The 22,367-nt window shown below is 38.2% G+C and overlaps 1 protein-coding gene across 3 annotated transcripts in view; it reads left to right on the forward strand.

Annotated features, from left to right (window-relative positions):
- snx29 (sorting nexin 29) overlaps positions 1–22,367 on the forward strand; it is a 396,186-nt gene that overhangs the window by 104,390 nt on the left and 269,429 nt on the right. Inside the window, exon 13 of one of the 3 annotated variants that reach the window (XM_048609504.1) lies at positions 4,912–4,989. The exons of the other annotated variants lie outside the window; for them this stretch is intronic. Coding sequence (XP_048465461.1) covers positions 4,912–4,976 — 65 coding nt within the window. The 3' untranslated portion in view covers positions 4,977–4,989. Of the gene's footprint in view, positions 1–4,911; positions 4,990–22,367 lie in introns of those variants that run through there. 3 annotated transcript variants of the gene reach the window in all.

The following is a 22,367-nucleotide window of genomic DNA, read 5'->3' on the forward strand; positions in this document are numbered from 1 at the left end:
TTCTGTTGAAGGGTCTAGGCCCGAAACGTCAGCCTTTCTGCTCCTATGATGCTGCTTAGCCTGCTGTGTTCATCCAGCTCTGCACCTTGTTGTCTCGGATTCTCCAACATCTGCAGTTCCTACTATCTCAGAATTATAGTGAGACCGCATATTGTGTGTAGGATTAGTCTCCACATTTGTGAAAAGATGTACTTGCTTTGGAGCTGATATCGCGAAACTATGTTAAATGAGTCCCTGGGATGAGAGGTCTGTTCTGTGACAAGCAAATTGTCTCTCTATTTCTGGAGTTTAGAAGAATATGAGGCGATCTCAGCGAAATGTATATAACTGTAAAGGGGTTTGATAAGGTAGATGTTGAGATATTGTTTCTGTGGTCAGGAAGTGTAAAATATGGGCACAGCCTCAGGACATGCAGGAAATCATTTAGGACTGAGATGAGGGAGAATTACTTCATTCTACTTTATTCAGTGTTTCAAATTCTTTACTCAAGAGGGTTATCGATACTCCATCCTTGAAACATAGTAATTGAGAAAACAGGAGCAGAAGTAAGCCTTTTTGGCCTTCTCGCCCGCTTGGCCATTCAATATGGTCATGTCTGATCCTCCAACTTGGCACCCTGTTCCCATGTTCCCCGAGTGCCTTTTGAGCCCTTTCACCTGAAGAGCTACATCTAGCTCCTCAGTCACATTCAGTGTTTTGGCTTTAACTGATTTGTGACAGTGAATCCCACAGGTTCATAACTGTCTGGTGAAGAAATTGCTCCTCACCTCACTGCAAAATGGACTACCCTGTATCCTTAGACTGTGACCCTTCGTTCTATACTCCCTAGTCATTGGGAACATTCTTCCAGCCTTTAACCTTCTACTTCAGTGAGAATTTTATAAGTTTCTATGAGATGTCCACCGCATTCTTCTAAATTACAATGAATAAAGTCGTGATTGATCCAGTATTTGTACATCATTCTTGTCATCCCGGAAATTTTTTTTTTCTTTCTTCATTCATGGGAGGAGGGTGTCGCTGATTAGGCAGCATTTATTGCCCATTCCTAATTGCTCAGAGGGCAGTTAACAGTCAACCACATCACTGTGGAGTCACATGTAGGCAAAACCAGGTAAGGATGGCAGTTTCCTTCCCTGAAGGACATTAGATGGGTTTTTCCGACAATCGACAATGGATTCTTAATGCCAGATATTTATTGAATTCAAATTCCACCATCTGCCATGGCTGGATTCGAACCTGGGTCCCCAGAACATTATCTGGGTCTCTGGATTAACAGTCCAGTGATAACACACTAGGTCATCACCTCTATAACGATTCTGGCAAACATTTGTTGCTCTCCCTCCATAGACAGAGCAACCTCTCAGTTGAGGAGTCCAAAACTGTACACGGTATTTCCCGGGTTTGGTCTAACCAAGGCTCTGTACAATTGCAGCAAGACATCCCTGCTCCTGTGCTCAAAACCTCATGCTGTCCTGCATCTGCATGCTTATTTTAGTACAAGCTTACAAGTACACCCAGGCCTGATTGTATCTCCCGGTTTCCCAATCATCATTCGGATAATAATTTGCCTTACTATTTTTGCTATCGAAGTGGATAACCTCACACTTACCCACATTATGTTTCACCTGTCATACATTTGCTCATTCACTCAATTTGTCCAAATCACACCAAACCATTTCTGCGTGCTCCTCTCAGTTTACCCTGCCAGCCAGCCTTGAACACATTGAAGGTTGGCGTAGATGGATTTTTAGTCTCTTGGCATCAAAGGATATGAGACGTGTATAGGAAATTGAACCCAAGACCGTGAGCATCCTGAATAATGGAACAGGCACTATGGACCACTGGGTCCGCTCCTGCTTTTAACTCTGTGTTGAAATAAATTTGTCAAGCAAAATAATAAGCTTACCCAATATGTTTAGTTTTAACAACTTTTATCCATTTTCACTGAACATAACAATGTGTACTGACAGGCTTTTGACTGTGTTGGGCAATGATACATACTTTATCTGTATTTCATGACTCCAACCAGTTCAGACTTTCTCTGGAATCATCTATAGTTATGGCACAAAATGCAAGTGAAAGAGTCTGTCTTTTATGAAAAGCACAATAATTCAGTAGCACCTGTTTGTGTTTGGAATTTTAAAACATGTGGTTGCAAACTGAAAGTGAAAGGATTGGTCCTAAAGGTGCCACCATGATTGGTTTCATTTAACTGAATGTGGGAAAACTCACCTGGGCCAGAGATGAAATGATTCGGTAAATTGGTGGCACTTTTGATACTTCAGAGTAATTGTGATTTGTCTGTGAACGATTGTTAATACTAAAATTTTGTTGCTGTCATTCAGAAAATTATCTGAATAACTTGGTTTATATTTTAATGTTGCAGTGTTCCCAATATTCATTGTTGCTGATTTTTGTCAGAACACAGCAGCAAAGAGTTGGTGATTTTCCAGTGACACCATAGGAAGCTACCCACGAAGATCTAACAGGATCCAGACCATTGCTATCACCATGTTTAAAAATTTTTTTTCATGAAGTGAGAGATTTACTGTCAAGGCCAGTAAGTTTTTTTTTAATTCCAGATACAATAATTGAACTTGGGTTCCACCAAATGTTATGGTGAGATTTGAGTTCCTGTCTCCGAGTGTGAGCTTGGGGTCTTTGGAATACTGTCACAGTAACATTACCGATATACCGCCTGACCGTGATTTGATGCCATTCATAGTATTCAGAATTAGGGAAAATACCAAGTAGGATGAGCAGCCAGACAGATTGAGGAATTTTTACAGCACGTGAAGAATTACAAAGTATTGAATACAATTCACTTTTCGGTAATTTTACGGAAATCAAGGTATGGATGAGGCTGTATGCATGTGATCAAGGTTGAAGCTAAGATATCATGAAAAAATTAACTATTTGTATTCCAATCAGCCTTGTGTCTTTATCATAGAATGGAGTGAAGTGAATGACATTCCTCACTTAGTTTTTCAGGACCAGATAGGGTGTTCAATCTTTTTTTTTTAGCTGCTGCTCAAAAACTTAGTCAAAGCTCATTCATCAAAGCTTAATTTTTTTTCCATGATTTTTTGCAGCAAAAATATTGTGTAAGCTGTTGATGTTAAAACACTGATTCTGGATTGATTGTATCTGTGAAGATGTAGAAGTTTACTCTGTGGAGGAGCATAGTTCTGCATTGCCCACATACAGATGCCAGCACATATTGTAAAGTTTGGATCATAGTGATGGTGAGCACCAACAGTCTCTTCATCATGACAGCCAAAAATTCTGGGCTATTACCTTCCACATATTTCAGTCTGGCAAATTATTCCAATTAAAGATAATCTGCTTCACTCATAAATGAACGAGTGGTAAATGATGATTAAACTGGGTAATTACATAGATACTGCACTGATTGCATTAATGATGCCAAAGTTTATCCGATGTGCCATTTTTAATTTCTGTGGGGATGTGGGAGACGAAACATTGGTTTAATATTCTCTTATTTATTATAAGAAATCACAAACGTTGCAGTGAAACATTTCTTACGGTTATCAGGACCCAATGTAGCTTATTTTGTTGAAAACAAAAATGTTCCCTCCCCTCTAAATGGCTTCTCTTGTGTCCATGGCTTCTTTTACCTAACTACATAAGAGACTCAGTGTGGGGAATTGAAAGAAACTGATGCAGCATGGGTGTTCTGAGGAATGTTGTTGGGAAGTATACAAAGTTTTATGCTGAAGTAATGACTCCATGATGCTGACATTGGTGCAGAGTTTGGGAGAATACTCCATAGTACTGAAGTTCATATCCTTGCAACGCTGCTAAGGAAATAACGGCTTTACAAAGTTTAAAAAAAAAAAAATGAAGTTTGGCATCAACTAAAATTTGCTTCTATGCTGTAGAAAAATACTGCGTTTGAAATGTCCAAGCACAATTGACTAATTGGTTTATACTTGTCACTGCAGTACTTGAAAGTTTTAACTGAGAATTTATTTGACATCCAGATTAAATTACAGTTGTCAATTTTGTTACATAAAAGTGTTAGCTTGTGGAATATTCATGTCCAGTTAGCTGTACAGTAATTGCTGTCAAATTTTCTGGGCAAGGTGACCATCTTAAAATGAAATGCTAGTTAACAGCAGTAAGTGCTGAAGGTTGTAACAAAAGAAAAATCCACTAGGAGGTGCAATTGTATTTTGTCTGTATTTGTAGCAATGCCACCTCGTTCATTCCAGATTTTTGTCGCTTTCATTAAAAATGATTGCAGGAACCTTGTGCCTTTATGTTATATCATTGAGCCTTTGAACAGACCACAAGTCAAGTAAATGATATGGGAATGTGTGTTACGGGGAGGGTATATTAGTGTGTGCTGAGTGTGTCAATTTACATTTTGATGTGAATTCAAGATTTTATTCCCTTTTATACCTTTAAGCCATTTTAATTCAATGAACTTCACGGTAAAGCTGCAACATTCTCTACAGCTAGTGTAAACATCAATACCTGGGTGCTTGTCTTATTTTTAAACACTTCATTCTTAACTGAACTTAAGTATAGATAGAAGAAAGGTGAGGAACTGCATATTGATTGAAATTAGAATTCAAGCCAGTAAAATGGGAGTCATGCTACTGTTACAGCCAACGTCTTAGATGAAATCAGTCATTACTTGCCAAATTGTAGAAATCATTCATGTTTTTATTCACTTCTGTAAATTTCATCACTAGTATCACAATTACACAGCCTGAACGCACAAGTAGTCTCTAGGTCTGTCATGCTGTGCTCGTACTGACTGTTAGAATGTCCACAAGAATAATCCAAGGTGGCTGGGCCATTCCTAGCCCTCCATGGGAAACCTAGTTTGGAGTACAAATAATTTGAGATGCTAAGAATCTAATATCCATGATATCTCTGCAGAATTCTGTCTTAAGTATCTATGTGGCGGAGGCAGTGGCCTGGAGGTATTATCGCTGGACTATTAATCCGGAGACCCAGGTAATATTTTGAGGACTTGTGTTCAAATACCATCATGGCAGATAGTAGAATTTGAATTCAATACACATCTGGAATTAAGAGTCTAATGATGACCATGTAACCATTGGCAATTGTTTGAGAAAACTCATCTGGTTCACTAATGTTCTTTAGGGAAATAGCCATCCTTACCTGGTCTGGCCTTCATGCGACTCCAGACCTACTACAATGTGGTTGACTCTTAACTGCCCTCTGGGCGATTAAGGATGGGCAATAAACGTTGGCCTAGCTAGCAGATCCCTCATCTCCTGAATGAACAAAAGAAAAATCTGGTCACGTCTACCCTGTTGAATGTTTCTTGTTTTTCTTTCGTCTTCTTTCCCTCTTCATTTTTATCTCCATATTTTTCAGATTTTGTATTTTTATTTGCTTCCCTTCTGCAGTGTTCTTTGGTTGCACATGGTACTTCACTGAAAGTTAAACCACTTCTGAACTGACATCTGCATCTGGTTCTGTTAACTAGACAATTCAAAATGCAGAAGAGCATCCTTGAAACACTCTGCATCTGATTTAATTTTTCTTTTGTCTCACCCATGGTGAAGCATTTAGTCATAATTAAACACCTCCCTGTGCCTGCATGCCTGAGATTGGTAGCTCACTATCTAGGGAATCTGGCTTGCAACTGTGTTTCATCTCACTCAATTATGCGTTTTGTTGGATAAACTGATTTGCATGAAGTACTAGTTTCTGTGGCCTTTTTAATTTGTGCTTTGCAAATGGATGTATTTTATAGAAATATTCTATAGGTTGAGTAGACTATTTTTATGATTTTCTCAACTCGGAGAATACAAATAATTTGTGGAATGGAGAATCAGAACAATTTTCTTCACCCAGAGAGGGATGAGAATGTGGAACTCAGGGCACAAGAAGAGTAGTTCATGTCAATACTGTAATGCATTGAATTGAATAAACAAATGAGGAAGAAGGAAGTTGAAGGTTGTTTTCATCGAATCGAATGAGTAAAAGTGTGAGGGTACTGTAGTAGAGATCCAGATCAGCATGGATGGGTTGGACTGAATGGTCAGTTTCTGTGTTAAATATTCTGTATAACGTTGTATGAAGTCCTAATTGTGATATAGAAGGCAGCAGTTTTGTGTTTGTGAGTCTCTATCAATCATTGAAATTCCATTAAACACATAATAAAGATGAATTGTGGCAAACCCATAACTTGCATAATGGAAGCACTTTTTATTTAATTCTGAAAACCTTTGCGGATATTTCCTTCAATATTTATTGTGCTATCTTAATTGACTGAGAATTGAGAAATGACACGTCATTTGGAGTAGTATGTTCAAAATATGTCTAGCTTTATATTGGAAAACTGCTGTATTCCAGGTTAACTTGATGCATAATTTTGACAGAGATTTAACGTAGAGGCAATTCAACAGTGGAGCAAACACATTCATCATCCATGTTCTTGATCATTTCAGTTCATTTCAGATTTGACATGCTGGTGGGGAGCTGATTAAGAATGGCACTAAATTGGATATCTTGTTGCGTAGCAGTGCATTTCTACCTACAGTGCAAATGGGAAATGAAATGCAAGGTTCTCATAAAAAAATTATGGAAAATATGTCAGATTACCTCTTTTAAAAAGCAAATAACGACTACTGAGAGATGGCTGCCTCACCTTTCATGAGCTGCAGAGCTCTTCTAGGATTGGGGAAGCACTGAAAACATTTGGAAGTCTGTTGCCAAAATTAAATGAATGCAACTCTTTGCAATGATTGATTAGATTGGGAGTCTTATCTCTGTAGGATGAAGAGGAAACCTGATTGAGGTTTTCAAAGTTATGAATGGTTCAGTAGGATGGCTATGAAGAAACTGTTTCCACTTGTTCAGTTCAAAACATAAGGGAATAAATGTAAGATAGCCATTAAATATCAAATAAATAACTAAAGTATTTCCTTACACTGAACACAGTGAGAAAAAGGAACAATTAAGGTAGATTGCTTTGTTGCATTTAAAGGGTAGCTTCATGCAAGCATGAGATTAAATTGAATAGAGGGATATTAGGGCAGGTAGAGAGAGATTGCTAGAATGGAAGAAGGGTTGTGTGCTTCATAAACGTGGACATAGGCCACAGAGGTTAAAAGATGTGTTACTGTGCTGTAGTTGTATGTAAGTATGATTCTTTGAATGCTATGTTTAGTTTGTGTGTAAATGCATCGTTTTTTTCTGTTCCTTCATGACATGTGAGAATCACTGATAAGGCCAACATTTGTTTCCCACCCCAACTTCCCTTGAGAAGGTGCTGGTGAGCTGCAGTCTACCTTGTGCATGTACATCTACAGTGCTGTTGGGAAGGGAGAATCAGGATTTGATCAAGTGACCTCAGAAGGAGACCAAACAACAAAAGGACCCACTTGGGCATATTCCTTCCACACTAACATTGAACTGCTACCTATTTAATTAATGTTTGTATTTATGTGTGAGAAGTAGGGTCCTTTTCTGTTCTGCAAAAAATGCTAATGAATATGAGGATCTTCAATCTTGGCATGACAGTCTTGAAAAGGCAAAGCTGCTCTTTTATTTTAGAAAATTCACTTATTCATTTAATCTCCCCAGTCTGAACTTCATGTTAAGGTTGTACAAAGTATTTTCTAAAAGTAGAGGTCGTTTTTATTTACAGTATTTAATTTTAAACATGCTAACCATCTTCCAATTTCAGCAGGCATGTAAGATGTCTACATTGTAAACACTTCAAATTTCATTGTTTTCAGATACTCTTCTGACAAATAAATATGCGGTTTCAATAATCAATGCACTTTTTAGTAATTATTGAACTTCAAGTTTTGGTAATGGGTTAGGTATTGAGTTCTTTCTAGATTATGATTCAGAACATTCGGAGACCTTCAGTTGACTGCCGCAATCATGGGTTGTCATGTTTTTCTCCAGGTGTTGTCTCTGCATTCCCACTAGCATTTTTGAAATTATTCTTTGTTTAAGAAGGTGTGAGGGAAAGAAAAAACACATGATGAGGATAGTTCCTATTGCCCCAAATTCTGATTTCACAGAATTTCACAGAATTCTTACAGTGTGGAAACAGGCCCCTTGGCCCAACAAGCCCATACCGACCCCCAGAACATCCCACCCAGACCCATCCCCCTGTAACCCACCTATCTGTACATCCCTGAACTCTATGGACAATGTGATAGAGCATGCCCCAGATGAATTTATTCTGATAAAATTTAAGGCATCTAATATTCAGATTGAGGAACTTTGTAATTTCTTCAGGCGCAGGAATGTCACTGATCATAAATCCCTGTGTTTTTGAAGCACATGAGAAGGGAAATTAGAAAAGCATTGAAGTTCTAGAATGGAGCTTAAAAGGGAGCAAGAGCTTAAGAATTTTAGAGCCATGATTTCTGATCCATTTCAATTCTTATAACTTATGCCAGGAACTGTGCTCACATATTTGACAAATCTTTTTTGATTCATCTAGTTTTAGCCTGACCACACCATAGTGTCCGAACAGATGCACTGCACATTATCAACTTATCAATCAGTCTATTAGTTTGAAGCCTGAACAAGGATTATTTGGAAAGTGAAACAAAAGGGGTGGAACGGAGTGTATATAACTGATCATTCAGAAATAACCGGTAATAGTGAGACATGTATTCTGGGGAGAGAGGAAGAGTTGAGTCTATCTGTGTGAGAGATAAATGTGAAAGCAACCTGTATAGTTTGTCAACAGGAAAGAGGATATGACTATTTTACTATGAAGGGCAAGAAACCCCCATTCTGAGAGGAAAATTTTGCTTGAAGCTTGTTATATTTTATTCCATTCCTTCAAGTTGTGATTTAAAGTTTAACTACACCAGCTGCTTGTATTTTCAGTACGTTATCCATTACTGCTTGTATTTTACATGTCCTGGTGCAAGGAAGAACTGATGTACACAGGGGGCATGACTATGCCATCGTGGAAGGTGATTTCTCATTTGTGTGATTTATGATACATAATGAAAACCAAAAATTCTCTCCCTGAATGCATTATCAAATCTATGCCAATGGTTAAATGAATTCTGTCCCGTTTTGAATATCTCTACAGTGTCATGTTCTCAGTGCTTTTTTTTGTAGCAATTGTCAAGTTTGGAATGGATCTGTTTTGTTCTTCCTGTGGTAACTTTTAATATTCAATGACATGCTCTTGATTCTAGAATGATCCCAGTAGTTAGGAAATCAGCAAATAAACAATTAGTATTCAAAACATAAGGGAGAGAGAAAACTGAGAAATGCTAGAATCTACTTTAAAGGAAGTCTTTTTATGAATTCATTTAGGACATCGTAGTAGAGGTAAAGGTGTCATCACCACAGATCTCACAAATGGAGATCTACCTGTAACTGAGCACTGGTAGGCATGAGTATAACATTTTGCCTTGTTGCAGGCAATGTAGGGAACTAATCTTTTCGATTGGATAACAGGTTACATTATACTGAGAATTGAATGATGGAGTGTTCTTATGGGTTAGAGAACAGCGCTATATCACTGCATTTGTACTTGGATAGTCTTTACTGCTGGCACTGAGTTCAAAATATTTTTCCTGACATATCCAGCTGCTGATGTTACAGTTGTTCAAGAACCGTATTCCAATATCTAGTACAAGTAGTTTAAGGTTCAAATAAGAATTTCAGTAGAATTTTCTACCTCTTGATCTATTGATATGAAATTATAAATACTTCTGCTTAGCATAATTAAGTCTTGAATGTGAAATTTCTTTTGTATTGGGTCCGTGCAATTTTATGCCCTGACACATTCTATATCAATCCATTAATCCTATCTAAATAAACCTAAGAGTGTAGTTCAGCCCTGTGTTACTGCAATACGTCTGTATGATACCGCATTTGCTGTCTTTCACATTTGCGCAAAAGAATGTATTCAGCGCGTTTTGAATTGAAGCAATGCATTATATGACTTGTTCAGTTTTCTGAAAATTTGTCAACAGCTGGTACTGTCTGAATCACTGACTGGTCAATGTTCAGACCTGTATTCGGTTTGCCGTTAGGTGAGGGCAGATTCTGGGGCTTGGCTTGATGCACTTGTATTGAAATTGTCTTTAACATTATTAATAATAGCTATCTACTTAAATAATGGGGACAGAGACACTTATATAACATAAAATGGCCAGAAGCCAGCAGCACTTTGCACTCCAAACCAGCCAGCTCAACTAATTGTCATTGGACAGGAGGCAGATAGCCTCGTATATTTTAGTGGGGCGTTGACCATTAAACCCTGTTACTTTTTTTAAAAAAAGCAATGAAAATAACGCAGAAGTTTCTTATCCTTCAAGGCCCGGAATTGCAAGATTTGTTGTCATCATAGGTGATGTATTTCTTTCATCTCTGCATTAATATAAGAAAAAGTTGATACTGCATAATCTGTGGTAAAGCTATGTCAAAAAGCAGATTTCCAACTATTATTCAGAGGGTGTGTTGTTCCTTATTTAAGAAATGATACAAATTAACTCTTTGCATTGGCTTAAGATGAGAGTTGTCAGGTGTCATCAAACCTATGTAATTAGTCATGGTAGGCTAAACAAATACCCATCTCCTATTCCCTCAGCCCAGGAACTAATATTTAATCATGTTAACCAGAGACACATCCTTTCAGGTAAAGGTGTTGTACAAATATTCTTATCAATAACGCCAAGTATTGTCAAGTCATTTTTTTCTGACATTCCCAGGAATACTAAAGCAATTAAGAACAATTGTTTCTTGAAAATTATTGGGATGTCCTTTTTAAAGTGTAGTTATTTTGTTCCATTGATAGATTAAGACAATAAACTAAAACCTACTCATAACACAGATGGTTTTTGGTTTGAGGTAAGTGTCATACCCAATTCAAGCTGTTAAGTTAAAAACTGAAAGAACTGCGGATGCTGTAAATCAGGAACAATAACAAAATTGCTGGAAAAGCTCAGCAGGTCGGGCAGCATCTGTGAAGGAGAAAACAGAGTTAATGTTTCGGGTCCGGTGACCCTTCTTCAGAACTCCGGTCTGAGGAGGCACTGCAAAGATCAATGCTGGGGTCTCTGCAATGCATGATCAAAGTTAGTGATTTAAATAAAGTGACTGTGAGTAATGGGAAGAGACTGCACAAAGAATTGGACAGATTGAGTGAATGGTAAATAAGGTGGCTTATGGAGTATAATGTTAGGAAGTGGAAGAAGTTTACTTTGGTATTATGAGCTGAAAAGGCGTAACGTTTGTAAATGTTGATATCTTGAGATACTTGCCTGTACTTGTACAGGGAATGCAGGATATTAGTGTATAGGTGTAGCAAGCAATCAGCAAGGAACATTGCATTACAAAGGGATTGGAGTCCAAGTTTTAAGAAGTCCTTTTATAATTGTACAAGGCTGTAGTGAGATTACACCTGGCAAGCTTTGTGCAGTTTTGCGTCCATATTTATGGAAAGATGAACTTGTTTTTTAAGTGTCTGGAAATCTGGTTCTTCTCTTTGTCAGTAATTAGGAAAAGAACCATTGAGAGAGATCCACACAGAATTATACATTATTGTTTCATAGCTGCAGTCAGGGTTGAACATTTAAATAAAAACCGAAAGGACTGTGGTGCTGTAAATCAGGAACAAAAACAGAAGTTGCTGGTTCTGAGGAAGGGTCACCGGACCCAAAACGTTAACTGTGATATTTTCCTTCACAGATGCTGCCAGACCTGATGAGCTTCCGAGGAAGGGTCACCGGACCCAAAACGTTAACTGTGATATTTTCCTTCACAGATGCTGCCAGACCTGATGAGCTTCCAGCAACTTCGGTTTTTGTTCGAACATTTAACTGGGTTTTATGTGGTAGTGTGTCTCGTGTGATAATAGCTTTCTTTGCTATTTTTGGCTTGGCAAGGTAAAAAATATTAACTTGGACAGTCATGGTTGGGTCATTACCGATTGGGCTTCAGTTATGCTGCCACAGTTTCATATATTGCTATATTTCGATCGGATGAAATTAACAGATTTATCTGCCTGAATTAACAGATTTTGTTAATTTGATGGCCAATCACTGAGACAAAATAGGAGATAGATTTCACAGAAATTGTGTCCAGTTCAGCCTGTTCTTAAAATCACCAATTACCATTGTGTTCAACCCATGTGGCCCAAGGATTATGTATTGGCCCAAGATATCCCAGGAGACAGTAGTCTGCTTTTTGATATCGTTATCTTTTTGTTGGTTAGCTTGGTCTTTTTGGAAATGTTAAAGTTTGTTTCCTTTTTATGACACCTGTGACTTAGAGTTTCATTTCTATTGTTTTCTCTGAACAGGCATTGAGTTTAATTGTGCTTTCTTTAAAATAATTTTAGTTTGTTAAAATTACACATCAAAGTGGAGTTTATGTTAAGGATGTAAACTGTACTCCTAGTTTGTTTAACCCCATTTTTGCCAGAATATATATATTTGATGAATGATGGGAATAACATCAGAGTACAACATGGAAATAGGCTTTTGCGTCCAACTACCTCATTCCAGCGCTAGTGCTCCACAAGAGCCAGTTCTCACTTGTCGAGCATACTCTCCTTCATGTGTTTAGCTGCCCCTTAAATGTATCAATGCTATATACCTCAAATAATCTTCATGGCAGTGAGTTCCACATTCTAATCGCTCTCTGGATAAAGATGTTTATTATTGCCTATCCTATATTCCTGGCCCCTTGTTTTCATTGTTCTCAAAAATGAAAACAACTTTACATTGTCTGTACTGTCAAGATCTTTCATAGTTTTTAAAAACCTCTTTATCAGTTGTCCCTCAGTCTTTTCCTTTCCAGAGAAAGTAACCCCAGCATTTTCCATCTTTCCTGATGGGTTAAATCTTTTAGTTCTGATAACAATTCTGGTAGTTATTTATTTGGGAGAGTGGGTTTTGGTGGGTGATGGGAGGCAACGCACGATTTTGAGCAGTTGTTTGCTGGACATCCGGTAAACATAAATCCATTACAAAGGGTAAAGAAGAATATCAAAAGATGAGTGTAGCCCTCCTTCAGTTTAGTGAGATGCAGAATCTTACTGAAATTATAATACATGGGGTAGCACCATGAAAATTACTGTAAACCTGCAACTCAATTTTCTGATCCCCACTTTCTAATGAAAACTGCAATTTAGTGGGAAGTTTCATTAATGGCATAATTGAGCCTGACTCTTGAGTTCCAGAGTATCTTTACAGTAATCGATTTTCCTACCAGCAAAAGTACATGACTAGACTTTAAGTAAGCTGAAGATGTAGCAAGACACAAATATTTGAATCTGTCTTAATATTATTTAAATATGAGGCAAGATCTGTGGCAGTCATAATGATGGATTGAATATGTAAGATGTAATACTCACTCTGTGGAGCTTAACAGTCTGCCTCTGGCCAGGAGAAGGCAACTTAGTTTTACAAGTTAAACACTATCAAGAAACAATTCTCCCAAGTAATCTGTGCTTGCAATTGTTTTCTTCCTTCTACAGAGAAGTAATCCAGTTAAGTTTTCCTTTACCTTTCTTGACTGAACATTTTCTTCATCTTGGCTTCAAAACTCAGCAAAATATTTGCAAGTTAACTTAGCAACAAAAAGCATTACCATTTTAATCTGTCTGCATACTTCATTCTGATTGTGATATTTTACTAAAAGGCTTGATACTGAGGATCGTGTCTGGGTCCTTGTTAATGAGATTAGAATACACTATTACTGTGCAATAATGTCTCTGCTTATCTGCCAGATCCTGTTCACAGCCGAGTGAACATAGCCCAATAAACTGCCAGTTGTCAGAGTTTCAGTACAGAAGCTTAGTTTGTTTCGGGAAACATTTAGAATATTCTTTTCACAATACAATTATGAAATAAGGCTGTCACTTTCAGGAGTGATGGGTGTTGCAGTTTTGTAGAAATCTAGGTTATATTGCCCATTTGGAGGGAGCTGCAAACATTTCCATCTGTCTTTTGCAACAAGAGCAGAGTGATGGAATGTAGATGTGGATAGAAATTGGACGTCGGTTGACAGTTGAAATTTACAAAAAGTGACTATTAAATAAAAAAATTAATGAGTATACACTAAAATGAATTGCTTTGGAAAAATGATGTCAGGAAACTTGAGTGAAATTCATTGTAAATGTTTGCTAGTACCCATTCATTTGTCATTGTCACAAATACGTAAATTTGCTTTTGACAGTTTAAAATATTGTTCGGTTGGTCACTGATTTAAATAGCTAATGGTTGCACAATGGGAGTAGCAGACTATCCTTCTCCAAGTAATGAATTTATTGTGTTTATTTGTAAACCTGAAAATGGATGAAATTTTGTTGATAAAATTATATTTCTTCCTTCAAGTACTGTTCGAAATTTTATGTTTAGCTGTATTTTGGAACTACAAAATGGATTAACTTTCTTTTCCTGGAGACCAATCTATATGCATATGAAATGAATCTCTGATGTAAAACAAACAACATAATTCATTGTATGCATATGTTGGAAATGATGTGGAGGTGCCAGTGTTGGACTAGGGTGGACAAAGACAGAAGTCCAACTGGTTTATTTGGAATCACTCAAGCTGTCGGAGCTAGCCCCTTTGTCAGGTGCAGTGAGAGAGTAGGGCACACAGACACAGAGTTTACAGGCAGAGAGATCAAAAGCCCATGCAACTGGTGTGAGTGGAGTGTCAGACAGTAACTCTGTCCAGGTGACCAAGAGTATTTGACGGTGTGTAAAGTGTTTCTAAAGTCAATGTTGGTTCTGTGCTGTTACGACATTCAGGCAGAGCCATAGGGAATATACAAAAGGTGACGTCTCAGGTCAGACACTGAACTGTAGGTGTGAGGCTTTGTTCAGAATCTGTCTCGGAGTTTTAATCTGAAATCAGGCTGGTTTTATTCTGAAAGCTGGAATTTATAAGATGCCACACTGACTGACTGGGACTGCAAATTGTGTGTTTTTTGAACAGAAAAGAATGTATCTGCAACAGAATAGAACGTATCAGTGTCAAGCTGCTTTTGTAACTGGTTATTAATCCTTTATTGGAGCATAGCATTGGAATACAGGTATTTGCGTTTGACTGGCCCCTTTTAAGTTAATAGACAGATGGAAAGAACATGCTCTAAGCCATTTGTGGACGGTGTCATGAGACTATACCTCTTAAATCTTGAAGGTAGGGTTTTTGAAACTTTCACATGGTTGAAACCGTTGTAAGTTTGACTGAGACAAGGCAAATTGCTTAAAATGCAAAACCACCTTAAGCTGGAAGTGAGAGAACAAACTAATTGCTGGGAGCTTTGGGATGGGAGGTATGGTTGTTTAGGGGAGGGTGGAAGAGTTCCATGTGTCATAGGCTCTTGGCTAACATTAGCACACCCATGCCAAAAAACTTCTACAAACTACACACTGGAACTTGTATTTCACGGGAGGTTGTAAGGGCTTTTAAGAGATTACAGAAAGGTGAGCTGTTTCTGTACTTGTCTCTCTCGAAAAAGTACTGGCCTACACCCACAGAAACAATCACAGAAAATATGCAAGCAAGAAACCAACCAACAAAGTACCAGGGAGCTAAGAACGTTACAGTAATTGCAATATTTGTTACTGGTGACTGCATCTAAGGAGGAAGTGAACCAACCTTTGTCTCAGGTTAAAGCCTTATGCCTCAAGAACGGCCAAAGCACGCTGAACTGTATATTCTTTTATCTTTCTTTGTTCATGGACACTATCCCCTTTTAACTTGGTTAGCTATGTGTGTGTGTGAGGTCCCAAGTGACTGCCCAAAGAATGTTTGAGATTACGCCTTTATTGTTTTTCTGTGCTTTTAGCAGGCATTAAATTTTGTTCTTTAACGCAGCAAAACTGTGATTGGTTCATTATTAGTTACCCTCATAATTAACAACAATTTAATTGGAGAAAGGTATAACTTGTTTTGAAAGATACTTACTTTGTGTTAAGGCACTTGAACCTTTCTTGTGACCAACTGAGAGGATTGAACCAGGGGCAGTCAACTCACCCCTTCTTAGCTGCTCTTAACTGGGTTTCAATCATCAAGTCAAGCCAGTTCCTTAACAGCAAAGTCCGAACCATGCTCATGCATGTTTCTTAACTCTTCCCCTGCCAGATGTAATGATTTTCTTTGTGATCTACTCCCAACAAGCCTGGCCTTATATCATGTGGCTGTTAGATTTCAGCCTGTTTATTTCCATGTTAATTAACACTGTCTTGCATGCGTTATCCACCAGCTACAAGTTACCTGTCAATCCTGCGTACATTCCAACTACCAGTTGAAGAGTTGACTTATTTTTGTGTGTTTTCCTGGTGCAGTGGATTCTATACACCTGTTGAATAAAGACGGTGAGCTCCAGGCACCCCTTGAAGCAGGTGGACTGTGGTGGGTCAGCACCTTCATCGGTGAAAGTGCCAGACCTGAGTTGGGTGGTAACTGACTACCCACCATTTAAACCAATCTGTAACATCCTATCTCCATGCCAATCAAATTAGACCTCATTTGTAAATACTGTATCTTGTGTTATGCTTAATGATTTGCAGTGAAACTGGAATGTCCTCTCCACATGACAGGCCTAGGAAAAATTTACAGAGATCTTAGGTGCCCCTCTTGATCTGCCGAGTTGAGTCCAAAGAAATGCACAGGACTATATTTGATATGGGTATGGTTGAAGGAGTTTCTAGAGAGGTAATGTATTTCGGCACCAGTCCATTTTTGAGCACCGCTTGAGATCTTGGGTCAGAATCTACTCACTTGGCCTTCAGTTCTCCTGATGTATCCACAAGGCAGAGGAGTTATTCACTGGGGGTTTGCTTCATTAGAGTGAGGGTGTAGCAACATGCCACGTAACCTGCACACTGCATGCCTGGCGACTGAACTTCCTGAGAGCCACTCTGATTTAGCCTGTGACTGCAAGAGACTCCGTTTCCTAGAACTTCCATGAGAAGGCACAGCTCAGGACTTGCTGTGTAGAGGCTGTATGCTGACAATGAGAGATTTACACACTTTGCTGTTTTTTCTTTGCATTGCTACTAACCAGTAGTGTCGCCCGAAAATGAGAAGCAAGCTATTATGCAAAAACATGAAGCATGCTGACTGTCTTCACCCACACTCTAGATGCATCACATGAACCTGTTGGTACTACACTTGTACTTGAATATTTATCCACTGTATACTTTATAATTCCTCTGGATTGCTATTTTAGTTTCTTTAACTTTCTCTAAGCTTCACTATCAAAGATCTGCAAAAATTATGTTAAGCCTGGCATGCAATTGCTTCAAATAATTCATTCATGATCCACAAATTAAAATATTTTTCTAGTCCATTGATCAGAAACTGAACTAGATTAGCCATATAAATACTTCTGCCACAAGAGCAGTTCACAGGCTGGGAATGCTACAGTGAGTAACTCAACTCCTGACTCCCCCAAAGCCTGTTCATCATCTCAAAGGCATATGTCAGGAGTGTGATGGAATACTCCCCACTTGCCTGGATAGTGCAGCTCCTACAACACTCATGAAACTTGATACTATCCAGGGCAAGTAAGCCTGCTTGATTGGCATCGTGTCCACGTACATTCACTTTGTCCACCACCGATGCACAGTTGTACAACTTAAATTTTAAAGAAAAGCAAGAAACAAGGTCTGAATTTTAAATAAATAAGCAAAGTGCAGAGTAACAATAATTCCCGCCACCGAAAGTTGTAGCCCAAGTTCTGTAATTGGTTGCAAAAGTGACTGGGTAGTTCGTCATCATTCAGGTGTCAGTCAAAAGGAAGTATGTCCATGCCTCAAGACATCCTTAAATCTTCTGGAAGGGTGAGCACTCCTTAGATTGCAATTGGAAATGATATCAGGTGTTGCAATTCTCTCTGGAGAAGGACAGTTCAAGCTTCCGGGGTTCTTGAGTACTTTTAGGGTTCCAACAATGATCGTTGGCTTGATTCTGTGTCAGTTAAGTCCAAGTTAGCTGAAGAACAGGATGTGTCAGAAGGACAGATGTCTCTGCCTGCATTAATTGTAACAAACAAAAGCAAAAATTATTAGATTTCTGGATTTTGACATTACATTTGATTACCCCTACAGGACCTTGTTAATGCAGATTGATACTCCTGCAATAACTTTTTCCACATGCTGTTATTTCGTCTCAAAAGCAATACTGCGTGTCTTCTGAGATTTTTAAAAATCTCTTCTAAACTTGTGACCTAGTTAGCATTTTGCAAACCACAGAGGCTTTTGTTGATAAAGCAGTATGAAATTCAAGCCCTATTCAGTATTCCTCGTAATAATATATTTTTCATTACGGATCTGTGTGCATGTACATGTCACAATCTTTTGTATTAATTTGCCTCTCTAGTGTTACCTTTTCTCTTGTGTTAATATTTCTTTCAAGCTTCTGTACTGCACAGCCCTATGAGAATTGAAATTATTCTGAAATTACGCAGTGTTATGAGATTAGAGAAAATGCACATTAAATTGTATTCTTCAGTGGCTGATAAATTGCAAATACAAATGTCAATAATTGGAGAAGTATACATGAGGCTAAGATTTTATTCCTAACGTAAAAGAAAGCATGTTTCTTTTTTAAAATATTTTTCTGATTAAAATCACTGGTCGCCACGTCAATGTCTATCCCCCATGTAAGAGTTGGTCATAATTCATATTCCCCACTGTTTCCATGTGCTGTCTTCCCCTTTGCTTCAACCACTGATTTAACCTATTGGGACAGAATGATTAAATGAATCACTCAATACCTAGAGTCACCTTCCAATATCAAAGAGTTTATTCATGTTACACTGATAGGAAGAAAATCTTTGGGTTCAGAAGCTTATCCACTGAACAAAGCAAAGACACACAGTTTTAGACATTTGTTTTTGGCCCTTCAGTGTTTACACATCAATTGCAAAAGAATAATGTTATTGATTGATTACACACATCCAATCAGGTCAATCATGTGCCTTGTGATCAGTTGATTGACAATTGTTATAGTCTTGCCATGATCTCATGATGTTTACCAGATACCCTTATCCCCTATCCTTGGGTTTCTGCAATGCATCTCGTTCAATCAAATTATAGTACTGCTGACTTCTGCACCTGTTATTCAATCCTCCCTGCTAATCGGTTGTGAGCTTCTCCCTACTGTCCAAGGCTGTCTGTCCACAAGACAGTTAAATGCCTTAATGTCTCTAACATTTAAAATTCCATTATTTACATATGTATGTCACTGTAATCACACATTGTAATACACAGTCACCTGAAGGATCTTCACCTAATGTGAGTCAAGCCTTTCCCCTTCTCGCCCATCTTAAATAGCAAACTTTGAATTAGTTTGCAAGATGAGCTTCTATCAGCACTTCTCAAGGATGTCCCTTATCAGAACTGTCTTTGTGTGAACAGTGGCTCATCTTTGCCTCTTCCTAATAAGATCCCATTGAATGATTTTTGTGCAACACTTCATCTTGTCTGGATGCTATGAGTGCAAAGATCATTTTTCTGACTGTGTAAATTACTGTTTCGGCTAACAACCTTCATTGCCCATTTTTATGTCAACTAAAAACTACAGACAGCCATTTTATGTTATCCAAGGGCCATCGTCCACCCTAACACTTGTAAAGGGAAGGGAAGAATTAGCCTCAGTAATGAGGGAAAGGTTTATGTCTGGGGAGGAATGTAAAGTGGCTGTTGTAAACTTTTAGAATGACGGTAGTCTCCTCATTTAAATTTATTCCTCTCAGTTTTTATTTCATCTTTGCCCTAACGTAACCTATTCTTAAAAGTTTATATGATGTCTGCTGTGGTCATCTAATGTAAAGAAATGTTTCAGCTGTTCTCTGTTGTTATCGTACTTTTAATGTGATAACCATGTCCTCTTGACTGACCCCTTTACCACTGAAATCAGGTCCCATCAGGTCTTGTCTACTCTATCCTATCCCTTCATAGTTTGTAACTCTTCTATTAAACATGCTCTTTTTTTATTCACTCGCGTGATGTGGGCATCACTGACTAGGCCAGCATTTATTGCCCATCCCTAATAGCGCAGAGGGCAGTTATGAATCAACCACCTTGCTGTGGGTCTGGAGTCACGTGTAGGCCAGAACAGGTAAGAATGCCAGATTTTCTTCCCTAAAGGACATTAGTGAACCAGATGGGTTTTTCTGACAATTGACAATGGATTCATGGTCATCATTAGACTCTTCAATTCCAGATTCTTTTTTTATTGAATTCAGATTACACCATCTGCTGTGGCGGGATTTGAACCCAGGTCCCCAGAACATTAGCTAAATTTCTAGATTAATCGTCTAGCGATAATACCACTAGGTCATTGCCTCCCCTTCACCTCTACTATTTTAACAAAAGCAGACCTAAATTTTCAAGTCTTCATATTTGTATTTCTTCATACCAAATGGCATGTTGGTGAATCTGCACTGTACCCTCTATGTTGCCATTGAAATATTTCATGCATTATGGTTTCTGTACTTCATAATGTGTGAAATATTTCAGCTGGAGTGTTATAAGTATTTCCATTTATTGATCTCAAGCACTGCAGGTAATGCTTTTATTGCTTTGTTAATGTGAATTCTGAAAAGTTTCTGATCTTGTTCCATTCAAAGCTGTTTTGTTTTTACATCATAGTGTCTAGTCTTACATGAATTGATGTTAAATTCTGTTTGATTTTTTGTTTTGCCAAATCTGTGTTCTTGCATCCTTGGAGTTCCTTTGGCCCTTGAAAGTATTTACGCTGTCTCCTATTTTAATGATTGCTGCAAATTTGGATATCCTTCTTTCGACCCAATGTCTCTATCATTGGTTTGTGCAGAGAGCAGAAATGGCCACTGGTGGAGTACTGCTACCTGCTTCCAGGTCCTTGAGGACCTGCCCTTCTAATCTCTGTCTCTTACTTCTAACTTGTTTTAATGTAATTTTCTACTCTGCTCCACAGTCCATACTTCAATGTGTGCAACTCTTCAGACTCCAGTGAGAAAACCTTTCAAAGCCATGAACTCAAAATACACCGCATTTCCCTCCATCCAGAATAAGACATTTTGAGTATTTGGCTTTTATTTTCCCAAGTTAGTTTTCTTTTTGTTTACTTTGTTTTTGAAAATGTGCATTTACCTCAGCCTCTTTGCAGTCCTCCAGTGCACATTCACTCTCTCAGACTTGTGAAAGATAATCGGAGATGTGAAATATCAGTATTTCTGGCTGAATAACTTGACAGGTGAAAAAGTTATTTTTGTATTGGTTATATTCTCAGTAAGCCTGTTAACATAAGGTTTGCTTCTTCAGATGAATTACGTCAAGCCATTGTAGCCATGATGAACAGAAAAGATGAATTGGAAGAGCAAAACAGGTATTGTTTGATCTTCATGCAGTACGTTAAGAACATATTGATGGGTCACAGCCTAGGTTTTCTGTAATTGCTGACTTTTGCAAATGAACTGAAACACTAGAGTCTTTGGTAAGATATTAAAGTTCATTCCTGATCTCTGTGTGTTCATAAAATTATACTTCCTGTTTTGAGAGAAATTGCAGAATATTGATTTTGTACTCTGTTTAAATCATGTTCGCTAAGGACTTGCAGAGTTATGTTACCAAATGATATAATTGTGCTTAATACAAGAACACAAAACATTAGCAGGAGTGGATCATGTGGCCCATTGAGCTTGCGTTGCCATTGAGTACCATCATAAATGATCCTGATCTACAACTCTGCCTTTTTACCTCACTCCCCATGTTCATTGATTTCTTGAAAAACCGAATATCTGTCGATACTAGCTTGAAATGTACTCAACCATAGAGTATCCACAACACTCTGAGGCAGGGAATTTCAAACTCTCAGCCCTTTAAGTGAAGTCATTTCTCAATTCAGTCCTAAATGGTTGGCAAATGGTGAAATTTTAAGTTAAAAACTATCCTAACGACAACTATATAAGTGTATTCTCCCTTTGTAAGCTCACACTTTCAGTTTGCAGACTTTCACTCCCACTCTGCTTCTCTCTCTCTTGCTTTCCCTCCCTTCTCCCGGTCTGTCTTCCCTCCTGTGGACAGGATGGAAACTTGTGTCACCCCAAAATAAATTTTCTTTTAACAGGGTTAACTGGACAGAAATTGAACTGGACCACTTGCTGTTTTTTTTACCCTGGTTTTTTTTTTGCCCATGTTCTTGGAGTCAATGAGGACAATTGAGTTGCCCACTGCCATTTCAGATGAGATTATCCAACTTAGTGCAGATAAAGGTTCAAACCTGCAACTTCCGTAGTTTATGTGGACCATTGCTACATTTTAACAGGAATGTGTTTACCACTGAAGATATTGATGGACCTTGAGCTGAAACACGTCAACAATTAGAGTCTATTTGTAAAAGGGAACTGGTGAGAGTTA

This window comes from Rhincodon typus, chromosome 21 (assembly GCF_021869965.1).
Source record: "Rhincodon typus isolate 14 chromosome 21, sRhiTyp1.1, whole genome shotgun sequence".
Classification (NCBI taxonomy): domain Eukaryota; kingdom Metazoa; phylum Chordata; class Chondrichthyes; order Orectolobiformes; family Rhincodontidae; genus Rhincodon; species Rhincodon typus.